Here is a 13,697-nt window from a genome sequence, read left to right as displayed (position 1 = left end):
AGCACAGCCCTGGGGCCGGACCATCCCAGCCCCGCCAGGTTCCCCCCACCGGCACAGCCCCAGGGCTGGACCTCCCGGTCCCCACCTCGATGGTGTGGCAGATCTCCTCCATCTGCGTGATGATGGCCTGGATCCGGTCGTTCCCCGCCACCAGCATGGCGATGCCGTCGCTGAGCTCGCTCTGGGAGGGGAAGGGGCGTGAGGGCAGCTGCACGGGTACCCCCGGCCCCCCACGGGCTCCCGGGGCCCCCCCACCTTCTGGCGCTGGTAGACGGCCGGCAGCGGGGCCACCTCGCAGTCCTTGTGAGCCCCGAACACCTTGCAGAGGGAGCAGGTGGGCGCCTCGCAGCGCAGGCAGTAGATGTTGATCCGCTCGTCCTCGTGCTCCTCGCACATGAGGTGCTGCTCGGCCTTGTTGTGCAGGGGTCTGGGGAGGGTCGGGTGGGAGGGGGTTCGGTCAGACATCCCCAGCCCCACGGAACACCTCCAACCCCAGAGACACCCCAGCTCCCAGGGACCCCCCCCCCATCTCCAGAGACACCCCGGCCCCAGAGATACTTCTGGCCCCCAGGGATACCCCCGGCCTCAGGGGTGCCCCAGCCCCAGTAACACCCTTACTCCCAGAGTCACTCCCAGCCCCAGGGACACCCCAGCACCGCATGGGCCCCGTGACCCCTCCAGCTCCAGCTCTGCATGCCCGGTCTTCCATGGGGTCCCCTTACCCCGCTGTGCTTGCCCTCCCGTGAGGATCCCCAGTGCCCCCCTGGGCTCCCTTCCCCCGCACCGGGCCGACTCCTGCTTGTAGATGTCGATGATGTTCTCCACGAGCAGGTTCCGCTGCAGCCCGTAGACCCCGTGCCGGTCCAGCACCACCTCGTGCCGGCACGACGGGCACCGGAACCGCCCTCCCGACGGCACCGCGCTGGAACCCCGCGACTGCCACAGCGGATTGGAAGCCTGGGAGGGGCAGGCGGGGGGTCACGACGGTGGCACCACGAACCCCCCGGTACCCCGGCAGACCTCGGCGGCCTCCCGGCAACTCCCATCCGGGGAGCAAGACCCCGCCGGCTGCGCACCCCGCACCCCCCAGGCACGGGCGGAGACACGGACACAGGCGTGGAGACAGAAATGGAGACGGGCACGGGCACGGACACAGGTGGGGACACAGACACGGCCCCCGCTCCCCGCCTCCGCCGGTCGGGAGCGGCCCCGAGCTCAGCTCAGCTCAGCCGGAGCTCCCGGGGCCGGTCCCGGGGCCGGTGCCAGGCCAGGTCTCCCTCGACAAGGGGGCCCGCTGTTCGTGGTGCCGCTCGCCCCCCCCGCATCCCTGGCCTGGGGTCCCGGGGTTCCCGGTGCCTTCCCCGCCCCACCGGCCGCTCCCACCTGGAAGACGTCGTTGGCGCACTTGCGGCAGAGGTTGTGCTGGCAAGGCAGGATGACCACGGGCTTGGAGAACATCTCCAGGCAGATGGGGCAGATGAGCTGCTTCTCCAGGCTCTCCATGCTCCGCGCCTCCGCCAGCAGCGGCTTCAGCCCCACTGCGAAGTTCATGGCCGCGACCCCGGCCCGGCCCGGCCCGGCTCTGCCCCGCAGCCCCGCTCCGCTCCGCTCCGGCCGCCCGTTCCCCACTCTGTCGCGGCCCCGGCCCTGGCCCCCGGCGCTAATTTTAGCCGCCCCCGCCCCGCCGGGGCCGCAGCTGTCGGCGGCGTCGGGTGACACTGAGTCACGGCGCCGCGGCGGGGGCCACCGGCCCTGCCCGCCCCCCGGGACCCCCCAAGCCCACCAGGGACCGGCTGGTCCCGGCACCGGCTGATCCCCCGAGACCAGCTGAGGCCCTGGGATGGGCTGAGCCCCGGACTGGCTGAACTCCGGGGACTGGCTGATCCCCAGGGACCAGCAACCCTCTCCACCGTGCACACCCCACCCCATCCCAGCCCGGAGCCCTCGGCCCGGGCAGCCCCAAGTGCCCCAGGTGAGCAGGGCTGCTCTCCAGGGCTCCCCCGCTGCCTCCCACCTGGGGAGGTCCCAGGGGACCAGGGCTGGCTGGTGCTGGGGCCATAGAGCCGGAGGGGAGCAGGGCCCGGGCACAGTGGGATTGGGAGTGATGCCGGTGGTGGGGGGTGCCCCCTCCTGCAAGCAGCTGGGCCAGGGGATGCTGGGATCCCCCAGACCCCACAGTTCAAGCCCAGTGTCAGCAGGGTGGCAATGCTGGTGCCAGGGCCCCTCTGTCCCCACTCACCCTGGAACCCTGGCTATATTTAGGGGGTGAGACAGAGCCCATGCAGCTGCAGATAGAGGCAGTGACCAGGGGTGGGAGGAAAGGGCAAGGGGCTCACTGTGTTCCCCCCTCAGCCCCCTCCCTGACAGCCCTAGAGCTCCACGGGGCCACAGCTCCCCAGAGAGCAGGGCAGGAGCAGGGGGCCTGGCCAGGCAGTGGGGAGCAGGGCTCCAGGACTGCAGCAGCAAGGAGAGGGAAGAGAAGAGCCTATGGGAGCCAGCAGCAGGGGACACAGAGTGGTTCCAGGTGGGTGGCAGGACACAAGTGACACTCACCCCACTCAGACACGGCCTGCCTACTCCATGCCCCATTCAGCTCACCACCCCATGGGACCCATGGGCACAGCCCCCAGCACAGGTAGGACCAGGCAGAGGCACATCCTGCTGCGGAGCATTCCAGCAGCCCCAGATCAGCCCAGGAGGACACGTGCTCCCCTCCCGTCAGCCTTTAATGGTGCCCACAAAACCCAGCAGACGAACCCAGGGGGCAGAGGAAAGGGGTACAGACAGCAGCACCCCGACCCCACAGCAGCGTTTGGCACCCAGCACCCATCGGGAGGGTCCCGTGAGGGGGGAGTGGGCTCAGCCCAGCCCCAGAGGTTACAGTGCTAATGGTCTCGGGCAGCTCGGCTGCCTCGCCTGAGCTACGGAGCCGGGCCTGGAGCGCTCTCTGCTTGTGCTCAGTGCCTGGCGGGCACGGCAGCGGGCGAGGCACCGGGGGGGTTGCAGCACCACGGGCTCTGGGCCACCACCACCACCAGTGCTGGGACGCAGGGGCATCGCCCCGGAGCTTGAGCAGGGGCCCGGGAGCCTCTGCATTGATGCTGGCCAAATTAACCTGAGATTCTACCCCGGCTGGGGCTGGAGAGCCAGCCCAGCGGGCGGGACCGGGGTCCCGGAAAGTGACAGTCCCAAAGGAGGATCGGTGCCCCGAGTCCTGGGGGAGCCAGCGGGATGGGGGCAGCCTCAGGCATCAGTACCGGTGCTGGCGGCCGGCAGCGGCTCCGTGCTGGCGGGCGGGGGCTGTGCCACAACAGGGATTTGCGAGTCTGAAAAGGAAGAGCTGCAGATCAGTGGCTCAGCCCCACCCCGTGGTGCCAGCGAGCGGGAATCTGGGATGTCCCCATACCCCTGCAAGGGCTCCCACACCCAGAGCAAGGGCTCCCACACTGCCAGCACAGAGCCCTGTGGCAGTGCCCCCACCCCACAGAAGCCTGTGTCAGTCACCCAGCGTCAGCCCCCTCCACACCAGCACTGCCAGTGCCAGAGAACGGAGCCAGCCTGGAGCGTGGCCGCTCTTCCCACGCTCCATACCCCAGAGAGCACAGGCGAAGGGTCTCCAAGCCACAGGCCGAGTCAGGGGGGCCCTTTCCCAGGGGCAAATGGGGAAGGAGAAGGCATCCCCATGGCCCATCCAGTGGCTCCCTCTGTCACTGTCACCAGCCCTTGCCCACACAGAAAACACCGAGGGCTGGCTGTGGCTAAATCCGACCCAAGCCCTGAGCCAGAGCTCCATCCCCCACGTGAGATGCGACAGGGGGAGACCCCAGAGCCCCCAACAAATCAAAAGCAGGCAGTCCCAGCTGCTGGGGCTCCAGCCCGACCCAGCCCAACTCACCACTGTCCTCCGCGCGCATCTGCGCCTCCAGGTCCTTGGGGTCCACGTACTTGTAGGACTCTTCCTCCTTGGGCGGGCAGCACGTCCCGCAGCAGAAGAAGCAGCAGCAGCAGCAGCAGCAGCAGGTGAGGATACCGCAGCACAGCGCCAGCGCCTGCAGGAGGGACGGAGGCACTGTGAGCTCACCTGAGCCCCTGGTCCCCATCATGCTGGTCCCGCGAGCCCACTCGAGCCCACTCGAGCCCACTGGAGCCCACTCGAGCCCCTGGCCTGCCGGGAGAGACGGCGGCCCACCGAGCCCGTGGATCCGGATGGCGCCGGCTCACCTTGAACCACCACTTGGACATGAGGAAGTAGTGCCGGACGGCATCGTCGCCGAACTGCTCGGCCACATAGAGGCCGAGGGAGCCGTACTGGTCGTAGAGGCGGCGCTTGTCCGCGTCGCTCAGCGTGGCGTGGGCGCTGTTGATCTCCTTGAACCGCTCAGCCGCCGCCGGGTCATCGGGGTTCTTGTCCGGGTGGTACTTGAGGGCCAGCTTCCTGCGGGGCGCGGCGGGGGGACCCCCGGCACGGGGTCACGGCCTCGCTCCCCGGGACAGACCCAGAGCCCCGGGGTGAGAGCGGGACCCCCGGGACGGGAGCACCTCCTCGCCCCTCGGGACAGACCCAGGCCCCCGGGGTGGGACCGGGACCACCCGCGCGGGATCCCGGCCGCGTTCCCGGGACGGACCCGCACGCCGAGGCTCGCGGGACGACTCCCCCCGGCCGGTCCCCTCTCCCCGGACCCCACCGAACCCCCCCCCTCGTACCGATAGGCCTTCTTGATCTCCTCGGGGGAGCTGCCCTTCTGCAGCCCCAGCACGCGGTACAGGCTCTCCCCGACCCGGGACAGCTTCCGCTGCGGCCGCGGGGGCTCCGCCATGGCCGCGCCGAGAGCCCCGGGGGTCGGAGTGGACGCGGCACCGACCGCCCCGGACCGGCCCTGCCCGCGCCCGCCGCCGCTTCCGCCCGCTCTGCGCAGGCGCCGCCCGCGCCCCGGCAACGAGGGGAAAGGGCCCGGCCCGGACACCCCGCACCGAGGGACACCTCGCACCGGGGACACCCCGCACCGGGGACACAGGCCCGGTCACCCCGCACCGGGGACACCACCCAGCACCGGGGACACCACCCCGCACCGGGGACACCCCGCACCGGGGACACCGCGCACCGGGGACACCGCCCGGCCCCGGCCCCCCCTGCACCGGGGACACGGGCCCGGCCCCACCAGCCCCAGACACCCCGCACCGGCCCCGGACACACCGGCCCAGACCCGCCGTCCCGCCCCGGGTACGCCCCGCACCGCCCGGCTCCGGGACAGCCGCACTGCCCCCCGCCCGGCCCGGGGACACCGCCCGCCCCGCTCCCGGTCCGGTACCCGGACACCGCCCGCCCCGCTCCCGGCCCCGCGGCGGCACTCGGCGGCACTCGGGGGTCGCGCTGCTCCTTTATTGGTACAAAACGGCGGCGGGGGCAGCCCGGGGGGTGACGGCACGGCCGGGCCCCGGCACAGCGCGGGGGGCACGGCCCCGGCCCCGGAGCCTCCCGCTGCCGCCGGGGCGGGGCGAGGCCGCCGCTGCCCTTTGGAAGAAGAACCTGAGCGACAAGGGCAGCGCCGGGGACGCCTCGCCGCCCCCGGGGACAGCGGCTCCGCTCCGCGCACCGGGGCCGGGACACCGCCGGGAGAGCAGCCAGATGCCAACCCCGCTCCTCCCGGGGCCACAGGGTGGGGATGGAGTGCGGACTGGCAGGGATGGAGTGTGGATCGGCGGGGAGGCAGTGGGAACGTGAGGTCCCAGTCCCTGATGTCGGGGGTCCTGCTGGAACCTGGGGCTACCCACAATAAATACAAATAAATACGGATTCCAGGCACGAAGCTCGCCCAATGCCCAGTGGGTACCAGGCCCTGTCCCCCTCCTCCCCTGGGGAGAGGGTAAGCAGCCCCTCAGGCACAGCTGTGGGGAGACCACCACTCCCTCTGGAGGCACGGCTGGCCAGGGCCCCAGAGGCAGGGGGCTCAGATGGCAAGGAATGTGCTGAAATGTCCCCTCTCCCTGGGCTGCATGAGAGGCCATCCCCCCCTCCTCCTCCTCCTCCTCCCTGGGGAGGATTGGTCCTTTGGGGTGGAGGGAGGCCGGCAGCGAGGGGCTTGTTCTGCAGGTCCTGAGAGCCGGGGGCTGCCAGGTGGGCACAGGCTGGCAGGATGGAGCCCCTCCGGGGGGCAGGGGTGGGGGCCGGCCCTGCAGCCAGCCTGGCCAGTGGCCCCACGGCTGACCAGCTCAGCAGTTCACGCCGTCACTCTCACACCAGCCCGAGGGGCCATCGGTTCCGAAGTATCTGTCCCCAAAGTTACCTGGAGGAGGAGGGGACAGAGTGAGGGGATGGCGGCACCGGCCCCGCTGCAATCCCTGCCAGAGCCCCCTCAGTGTGGCCGTGGGGCTCCCCCCAAGGGTGCTGGGCCTGGCTGTGAGGCACAGCACACCCCTGTCCCCCTCACCGATGCCCGGGATGATGTGGAACTCCTCGTTGACTCGCTTGTCCACGGCGGTGGTGATGATGCGGACGCGGGGAAAGGCATAGGCCACGGAGTGCACCCCCATCTCTGCCATCAGCAGCGACAGCAGGAAGATCCTGTCCTCCTGCACGTCATGGTCCTGCAGCACACGGGGCTCTGAGAGCCCGGCCGGGCACAGAGGGTCCCACGTCCCCGCCACCGCCACCCCGGCCCCTCACCAGCAGCACACGCACGGCCATCATGGCCGCGGCCCCCGTGGACACGGTGCTGTCCATGAGGATGACGTAGTCCTCGCTGATCTCCTTGGGCAGGCGCAGGTAGTGGAGCTGGGGAGGGAAGGAGGGTTGGTCGGTGACCCGCCGGCGTGGCCGCGTGCCGGGGCGCAGCGGGGCTCACCTCGGGCTCTCCCGTGTCCAGGTTGGTCTGGATGAGGATCTTGCCCAGGCGGATGTCCTTGCAGACGGCGGTCAGGGCCTGCTCCATGGTCTCTCCCGCTCGCAGGATGGACACGCCGGTGATCTGGGGAAGGGGCAGGGACATGAGTGCCGGGCGCTCCTGGCACGTGCTGACCTGGCCCGGGGCAGATGTTTGCCCGTGGGGAGCAGAGGGGCTGGGACCGTGTCTCACCCGCTGCCTGTGGAACCGCTTCCCCTCGTACGTCGTGCCCTGGGGCGTCTCCACAGTGACCGACTGCAGAAAGGGGAGCACAGGGGAGTGCGGGGGAAGCCAGGCCTCGTGGCCCAGGGGCTCAGGAGGGGGGACGGGGATGGGGCTGGGGCTGCGCCCGAGAGCAGCCACTCACCTTCAGGGGCAGGAAGGACAGGGCATGTTCGATCAGCAGCCGCATCAGGCGCTTGGAGTAGAAGATGAATTCATCCCTGGTTGTGTCCTTGTTCCTGGGAGGGAGGACACGCATGAGATGGGAGCAGAGCCACCACTATTTCCCTGCAGATGGCATGCAGGGCTCCAGAGGCCATCCATCAGGGAGAGCAGTCCCAGTCCATGGGAACCAGAGCCCCCTCGGGGTGACACAGTCAATGATCACCAGCATTTCAGCACTCAGAGGCCTTGGCTGTTGTCTTAGATGGGACCACGCAGTAAGAGAGGGGCTCAATTCCCCCAGGAGAGGGACACAACACTGCCTGCAGACAGTGGAGAGAGCTGGGAGATAACGGGGGGTGGGAGCAGGTCAGGCAGCACCAGCGGTCCTGGGGGTCAGGAGCAATGGGTGAGTGTTGGGGAGCCCAGGGGGGAACAGGAGCAGAGCCAGGATGGATCAGGACCCCACCATGGAAGAGACCAGAGTGCACCATGGCCGGCATGCTGGATGATGGGAAAAGGTTGAACACATCCCCAGCCCCTCCCTCTAGGTACTAAGTCAGAGATAAAGCACTGCCAACGAACCAGGTGACTCTGAAATACCCGGCATGCCCTCCTCACAGCCCTGACGGGCTGAGGACAGCGAGAAGTAAAACAAACACGAACTAGAACAAAGCTGCCACAGAGCTGCAATTTCCAGGAAACCCGTCCCCTCCCTCAGGAGGGGTAAAGTCAGCCCTGTGTGCAGGGCATTGACCCCAGGGCAGAGGGAAAGCCATGGGCTTTTCCTACCGGGAGTGCTCTGGCTACCAGCCTCGAGGGGAACGTGAGGACAAAGGAGCTCCACAGACATGTGCTTGTTCCCAGATGGAAGAGGTGGAGCTGGCAACGCTCCAGAAAAGGCAGAAGGATATCGAATATTTTTACTCTGCATTTCAAGACATCATCTGCTGCTTCTCACACCTCGTCGGCTGACAGACAGCCCCACCGAGGCGCCCAGAGGAGGAGCAACAGTCACTGCTGTCCCTGGGTGTTCCTGTCCCAGGGACACTCATGGGCAAGCACCCGCAGCGACCACAGCAGCCCATGGACACAGACATCCCCAGGCATAGCTGGCACCCCCAGGGAAGGCGGAATACAACTTCTGGTCTGGGAGGAACAGGCGCCCTGCCCACGGCTCCCAGCACGGGCTGTCAGCGCGCACTCACGGATGGGCTGCACCCACACACACACCCACGGCATCTCGGGAGCAGCACGAGCCTGGCAGCTGCCCTGCCTCCACGGCAGCCTGTCCTGCCTCCACGGCAGCCTGTCCTGCCTCCACGGCAGCCTGGCCCGTCCCAGGCAGCTGCCCCCACCCAGCCCCACACCGGCTGTGCCAGCCCCGACCGGGTGGGACGGGACCCCCAGTGCTCCTGCACAGGCAGGTTCCTCTGGGGAGGGGGGAGCACCCCCAGCCCCACCATGAGGCACAGACAACTATGATAATTCTCCTCATACAAGGCACAAGCAGCTTCGGTGACACAGGGGGAAGGGGCGTGCGAGGGAGGGCAGCCAGACACCCCTGGCAGCAGCAGGGGACCAGGATCACTGCCACCATCCCGCCTCCTCAGGTGGCAGAGCATTCCCAAAGGGGACACCACTGTCCCAACACCAGTCCACCCACCCACTGAGGGCATGCACTGCTCCCACCTGTGGAGGGGGCACAAGAACTGTGGCACACGGGAGCCCACAGCTGGCACTCCTGAGGACCTCAGCCTTCCCCAGCATGCTCAGGAGGCAGCAGGAGGGCGCTGGATGGCCTGGAGGGACCGGGAGCATCTGCCTGGAGTTTGAATTGGCTCCACTCACAAACAGGATTCTCCGCAGCCGAGAGCCAAGTGGCACAGCCAGGCCCTGGAAACCTGGGCACCGATGGGCTACAGAGTCCCAGAATGGTATGGGTCAGGAGGGACCTTAAAGGTCATCTTGCCCCAGCCCCCTGACATGGGCAGTGACACCTTCCACTATCCCAGGTTGCCCCAAGTCCCATCCAACCTGGCCTTGAACACTTCTAGGGATGGGGCAGCCACAGCTTCTCTGGGCAACCTGTGCCAGGGCCTCACCACCCTCACAGGGAAGAACTCCTTCCCAATATCCCATCTAACCTGCCCTCTGGCAGTGGGAAGCCATTCCCCCTTGTCCTGTCACTGCATCCTTCGTACCCCATCCGTCCTCAGCCTCATGACTCAAACTGTGCAGCTATTCTAGTGCGAGGCTCATTTTCAGTTTCCGCCCCTCCACAACAACAGAAAATCACTCTGGAAAGCACTTCCCCCGGGATGCCAGCCTGCATCTGCTGTGGTGATGCTCATCTGCTGCCACCAACACCCTCCCAGCAGACAGACGGGTGGAGCACGAGTAGCCTCCAGTGTGGGACAACAGGGGATGGTGCCGGCTGGCAGCAGCCTGGCAGGCCAGGAAAAGGAGGGGAATCCTGGCTCACAACTCTGCAGTGATCCAGGCCCCGGGTTTGGGATGCCAAGGCACTGGGAAAGGCTGTGCTGGTGGGAGCAGCAGCACCCCACGAGCACTGCGAGCGGGGACAGTGGCACCGTGGCAGCTGGAACCTGGTCTAGTGGAAGGTTCCCTGCCCATGGCAAGGGCTGGACTAGGGATCCCTTAAAGGTCCCTCCCACCCAAACCACTGTCTGATTTGATGCATAAAGACAAGAGCCAGATCTGCTGGGATGCAGTAACCTTGAGCACAGAGCTGCAGGAAGTGTGGCAAAAGGTGCGTTTGGTCCCCGCCAGCCTGGAGCTCCCTGGGAGACCAGGAGAAGGGCAGCAGGTAAGAGCAGCAGCCTGGGAGCAGAGGGTCCCACATGGGGACCAGCCACAGCCCCACACCAAGTCATGCAGAAGCCAGCAAGTGCTGACAAGCCTCACAGGAGCTGCCTCCCCGTCCCCTAACACAGGCACTTCTCCCAGCAGAGCTCCCTGGCTCAGGGATTTGGGAATGGCATTGCCCCAGCCCCAGCAGGATCCCAGGAGGCAGCTGACAGGCCAAACTGACACCCCTCAGAAACACAGCCTTTCTCAGTTACCATCTGCAAGGGGCTCAGCCCACCACCCTCAACCCCACTCCCACGTGGCACGGGCACAGGAACTCGAGGCCAGCGGTGCTGCAGGGCCCAGGAACAGCCCAACCCCCCCCAGGCAGCTCAGCACAGCCCTGAGCCTCAGCAGATTAAGGTCATCAGGCACTCGTGGCACAAGGCAGAGGCACAGCCCGGGGGAGGGACGTGGGCCCTGGCACAGGGCTGTGCCTGGCACGGCCTGTGGTGCCACATCACCTGTTTTACTGCCGTGACCCACCCCGGAGCCTGCGCTTCCTCGGGAGGGAGGAGCAGGGAGAGGAATGTACCAGGCGGTGCCCGGCCTGCACGGGGTCATAAGAATCACAAGAGCATAAATTGTTTGGGTTGGAAAATCTCTCTGAGACCACCAAGTCCAAACGCTCCCCCAGCACTGCCAAGGCCACCACTAACACCGTGTCCCCAAGTGCCACATCCACAAGGCTCTTAAATCCCTGCAGGGATGGGGACTCCACCACAGCCCTGGGCAGCTGTGCCAGGGCTGGGCAGCCCTTTCTGTGAAGGAATTGTTTCCTATATCCAACCTAACCCTCCCCTGGCACAGCTGGAGGCTGTTCCCTCTCCTCCTGTCCCTTGTTCCCTGGGAGCAGAGCCCGACCCGCCCCCCGGCTCCCCCCTCCTGTCAGGGAGTTGCAGAGCCAGAAGGTCCCCCCTGAGCCTCCTTTGCTCCAGGCTGAGCCCCCCCAGCTCCCTCAGCCCCTCCTGCTGCTCCAGCCCCTTCCCAGCTCCCTTCCCTTCCCTGCCCACGCTCCAGCCCCTCCCTGTGTCTCCTGTGTGAGGTCCCAGAGCTGCCCCAGCACTGGAGGTGCCCCAGCAGTGCCAGCACAGGGAGGGCACTGCCCTGGCCCTGCTGCCCCAGCAGTGCTGGCACAGCCCCGGGGCCACTGGCCTCCTGCCCACCCAGGCACACCCAGAATCTTGTCCAGCCGCTGTCACCAGCACCCCCAGGGCCTTTTCTGGTTTTCCAGCCCCTCTGTCCCAGCCTGGAGCATTCCATGGTGTTATGGTGACCTAAGGGCAGGATCTGGCACTTGGCCTTGTTGACCCTCACACCACTGGTTTTAGCCAACCAATCCAGCCTGTCCAGATCCCCCTGCAGGGCCCTCCTGCCCTTCAGCAGATCCACACTCACACTCATCTTGGTCTCATCTGTGAATGTACAAAGGTGCACTCGATCCCCTCCAGATCTCTGACAAGGACACGGGGTTCCAAACCCACACACAGGTGCTGTTCCACCACAGCAGGCACAGGCACAGGAGGGCCCGGTTGAGCTCAGCATTCCCTCTCTGCTGTGCAGAAACACACACAGGGACTGCCAGATTCTGTAGCCAGAACAACAGGGAACCCCTCAGTGGTTCCAGGGGACCCAGCCCTTGACCCTGGACTAACACTACTGTCACCTGGACAAAAGGAGCATCAGAGAGGAATGAAAAGATCAAGGGAGTGGTGAAGTCACGGAAGCAGCAGCCCAGATTCCTTCTCTAAGCTAGCTGTAAACTCAAGTGCCCTGGGAGAGGGGCAGGAGGCACCTTGCCCTGAGCCACCACCCTGTGCTCCAGTGAGGAAAGAGCCAATCAGTCCCCTCTCTTTGTAGCAAAAGGCAGCCCTTGGCTCAGGCATCACCCAAGGCAGGTGTGCCAAGGTCTCGTCACCAGAGAAGTGCCTGTGGGCCAGTTCCCTTCAGCTGTTCTGCTCCAGGCCAACACCCTCGACTGACATCCCGTGGCAGAGAGGAGGAACATTCTCCCCAGGCCTCGTGGTGTGACACCACCCAAGAGCCTGGAGTAGGGGCAGGGCCGTACCTGATGATGGTGTGCATGCCCCGCACCTGTGGGGTGCTCTCCAGCACGCTCAGCGTCTTCGGCAGAGGCTGCCCTTGGTGAGCAGAGGCCAGGGCTGCCCTGCAGGAGAGAAAGGGGGTCAGAGCCCTGCAGCACAAGCAGAGCCACCACGCTGGGCCCTCGGAGGGACACGGCCTCGCTGAAGGAAGGCTCCAGGAGACCCCTCTGGTCACCGGGAAGCACGTGGCCTTCCCGCCTGGATCCTGAGGAATGACCCACGTCTGGTACCAGGTACCAGAGAGACAGACCAGGGCGAATCTCCCAGACCACACACGCTGCTGCTGCAGCCTCCACAGCACTGGCCTCAGCCAGCATGGGAAGCAGCAGCTCTGCAGGGGCAGGACCATCCCACACACCCCGGGACCAGGCTGTGCCAAGGGACAAGGGCTGTCCCATCGAGAGGGGGACACGAACTCCCAGGGAACGTGGAGCACGCAGGGCACTTCTCCTGCAAAAGTGAACAGCCCAGGACAACCCAGCACTCGGGGCAGGAGCCCCACTCCAGACAGGGACGGGAGCAGGGTGGAGAGCTGCCTGCACACATCGGGTGCAGCGTGGGACGGGTCACGCAGAGCCCCAGGGAGCTGAGAGCACCCACTGCAGCATCGGGGAGGAGCAGCTACACTCAGGCACCACAGCAAAGCTCTGCCAGTGGTGACGGGGAGGCAGCAGGACTCAGGATCCAGCGGGTGCCAGCAGCCCCCCACCCCAGCCCGGAACCGGCCCTGCTGTGGCGGCGGGACCCACGTACCTGACTGTGATCTCACGCTGGGCAGTGGAAGGGTCATCGGCGCGGCACAGAAGGACACAAGGACACCCGGTCAGTCACTCACAGGCCAGCACAGCCATCGTGGGCAGCCCGGCCAGCTCCCACCCTCCTCCCCAGTGCCCTCCTCGCAGCTCTGCCGCCCCGAGAGCCGCGCTGAGGCCTCTTGAGAAGAGAGAGGTGACGCCGAGCCCCCTCGGTGCTCCAGGAGCGCAGGGCTGTGCACGGCCCCATCCTGCCCTCTCCGTGCAGGGCTCTCCCGACCCTCGCCCCAGCTCACCTTCTCCAGCTGGCTGTGCACGTGCTGCACGATGAGGTCCAGCGCCACAAAGTTTTCCCCACCTGAGAGGGGAGCAGAGGAGCCAGGTGGGACGGATGCTGACCCGCTCCTGCCCCAAAACACCCCTTCTCAACGGCGGGATCAGCTCTGGCCTCACCCCTGGGCACCACGATGTCGGCGACCTGCACGGTGGGCTCGATGTACTGTTCAAAGGCCGGCTTCACGAACTTGTTGTACTGCTTGATGACCCCCGCCACGTCCCGGCCGCGCTCCATGATGTCGCGCTGCAGCCGCCGCACCAGCCGGATGTCAGAGTCCGTGTCCACGAACACTTTCATGTCCAGGAGCTGGAAAACTGGGAGGGGTGAGCACCCCTATGCAACCCTGCCTCGCTCCCCTCGGCCGTCC

At 66.8% G+C, this 13,697-nt stretch overlaps 3 protein-coding genes across 3 annotated transcripts in view; all 3 read right to left on the bottom strand.

Moving 5' to 3' along the window:
• TRIM54 (tripartite motif containing 54) overlaps positions 1–1,566 on the bottom strand; it is a 3,361-nt gene extending 1,795 nt beyond the window's left edge. The window contains exons 1-4 of the mRNA XM_027700286.1: positions 1,384–1,566; positions 785–957; positions 256–427; positions 86–181 (exon numbers count right to left, since the gene is read on the bottom strand). Of these exons, the coding sequence (XP_027556087.1) occupies positions 86–181; positions 256–427; positions 785–957; positions 1,384–1,551 (609 nt within the window). The 5' untranslated portion in view covers positions 1,552–1,566. The remainder of the gene's footprint in view (positions 1–85; positions 182–255; positions 428–784; positions 958–1,383) is intronic.
• A 1,142-nt stretch (positions 1,567–2,708) lies between these two features.
• Positions 2,709–4,880, bottom strand: DNAJC5G (DnaJ heat shock protein family (Hsp40) member C5 gamma). The gene is made up of 4 exons (XM_027700294.1): positions 4,705–4,880; positions 4,222–4,435; positions 3,896–4,049; positions 2,709–3,326 (listed from the first exon to the last, which is right to left on the bottom strand). Exons 1-4 carry the CDS (start codon positions 4,815–4,817, stop codon positions 3,244–3,246), a joined length of 564 nt encoding a protein of 187 aa, XP_027556095.1. The 5' UTR covers positions 4,818–4,880; the 3' UTR covers positions 2,709–3,243.
• A 474-nt stretch (positions 4,881–5,354) lies between these two features.
• LOC113975818 (uridine-cytidine kinase-like 1) lies at positions 5,355–13,657 on the bottom strand. Its single transcript, XM_027700293.1, has 10 exons — positions 13,447–13,657; positions 13,290–13,351; positions 12,995–13,011; positions 12,205–12,303; positions 7,249–7,342; positions 7,074–7,136; positions 6,843–6,965; positions 6,665–6,772; positions 6,429–6,585; positions 5,355–6,284 (listed from the first exon to the last, which is right to left on the bottom strand). Exons 1-10 carry the CDS (start codon positions 13,625–13,627, stop codon positions 6,211–6,213), a joined length of 978 nt encoding a protein of 325 aa, XP_027556094.1. The 5' UTR covers positions 13,628–13,657; the 3' UTR covers positions 5,355–6,210.
• Between the last annotated feature and the right edge of the window lie 40 nt (positions 13,658–13,697).

Source organism: Neopelma chrysocephalum, unplaced genomic scaffold, assembly GCF_003984885.1.
Source record: "Neopelma chrysocephalum unplaced genomic scaffold, ASM398488v2 Primary Assembly neopelma1_144, whole genome shotgun sequence".
Taxonomy (NCBI): Eukaryota; Metazoa; Chordata; class Aves; order Passeriformes; family Pipridae; genus Neopelma; species Neopelma chrysocephalum.
Note: the sequence above shows the minus strand (reverse complement) of the source record. Positions and strands in the feature narration are given on the sequence as shown.

What these genes read in the sequence shown, in the direction of transcription:
- DNAJC5G (XM_027700294.1), bottom strand. Translation starts at nt 4,817, where the DNA reads ATGGCGGAGCCCCCGCGGCCGCAGCGGAAGCTGTCCCGGGTCGGGGAG. An exon ending in TGTCCAAGTGGTGGTTCAAG is followed by an intron (nt 4,050 to 4,221) that starts GTGAGCCGGCGC and finishes TCCCTCCTGCAG; the next exon opens with GCGCTGGCGCTGTGCTGCGG. An exon ending in GATGCGCGCGGAGGACAGTG is followed by an intron (nt 3,327 to 3,895) that starts GTGAGTTGGGCT and finishes CTTCCTTTTCAG; the next exon opens with ACTCGCAAATCCCTGTTGTG.
- LOC113975818 (XM_027700293.1), bottom strand. Translation starts at nt 13,627, where the DNA reads ATGAAAGTGTTCGTGGACACGGACTCTGACATCCGGCTGGTGCGGCGG. An exon ending in GGCATGCACACCATCATCAG is followed by an intron (nt 7,343 to 12,204) that starts GTACGGCCCTGC and finishes CCTCCCTCCCAG; the next exon opens with GAACAAGGACACAACCAGGG. An exon ending in TGGACACGGGAGAGCCCGAG is followed by an intron (nt 6,773 to 6,842) that starts GTGAGCCCCGCT and finishes TTCCCTCCCCAG; the next exon opens with CTCCACTACCTGCGCCTGCC.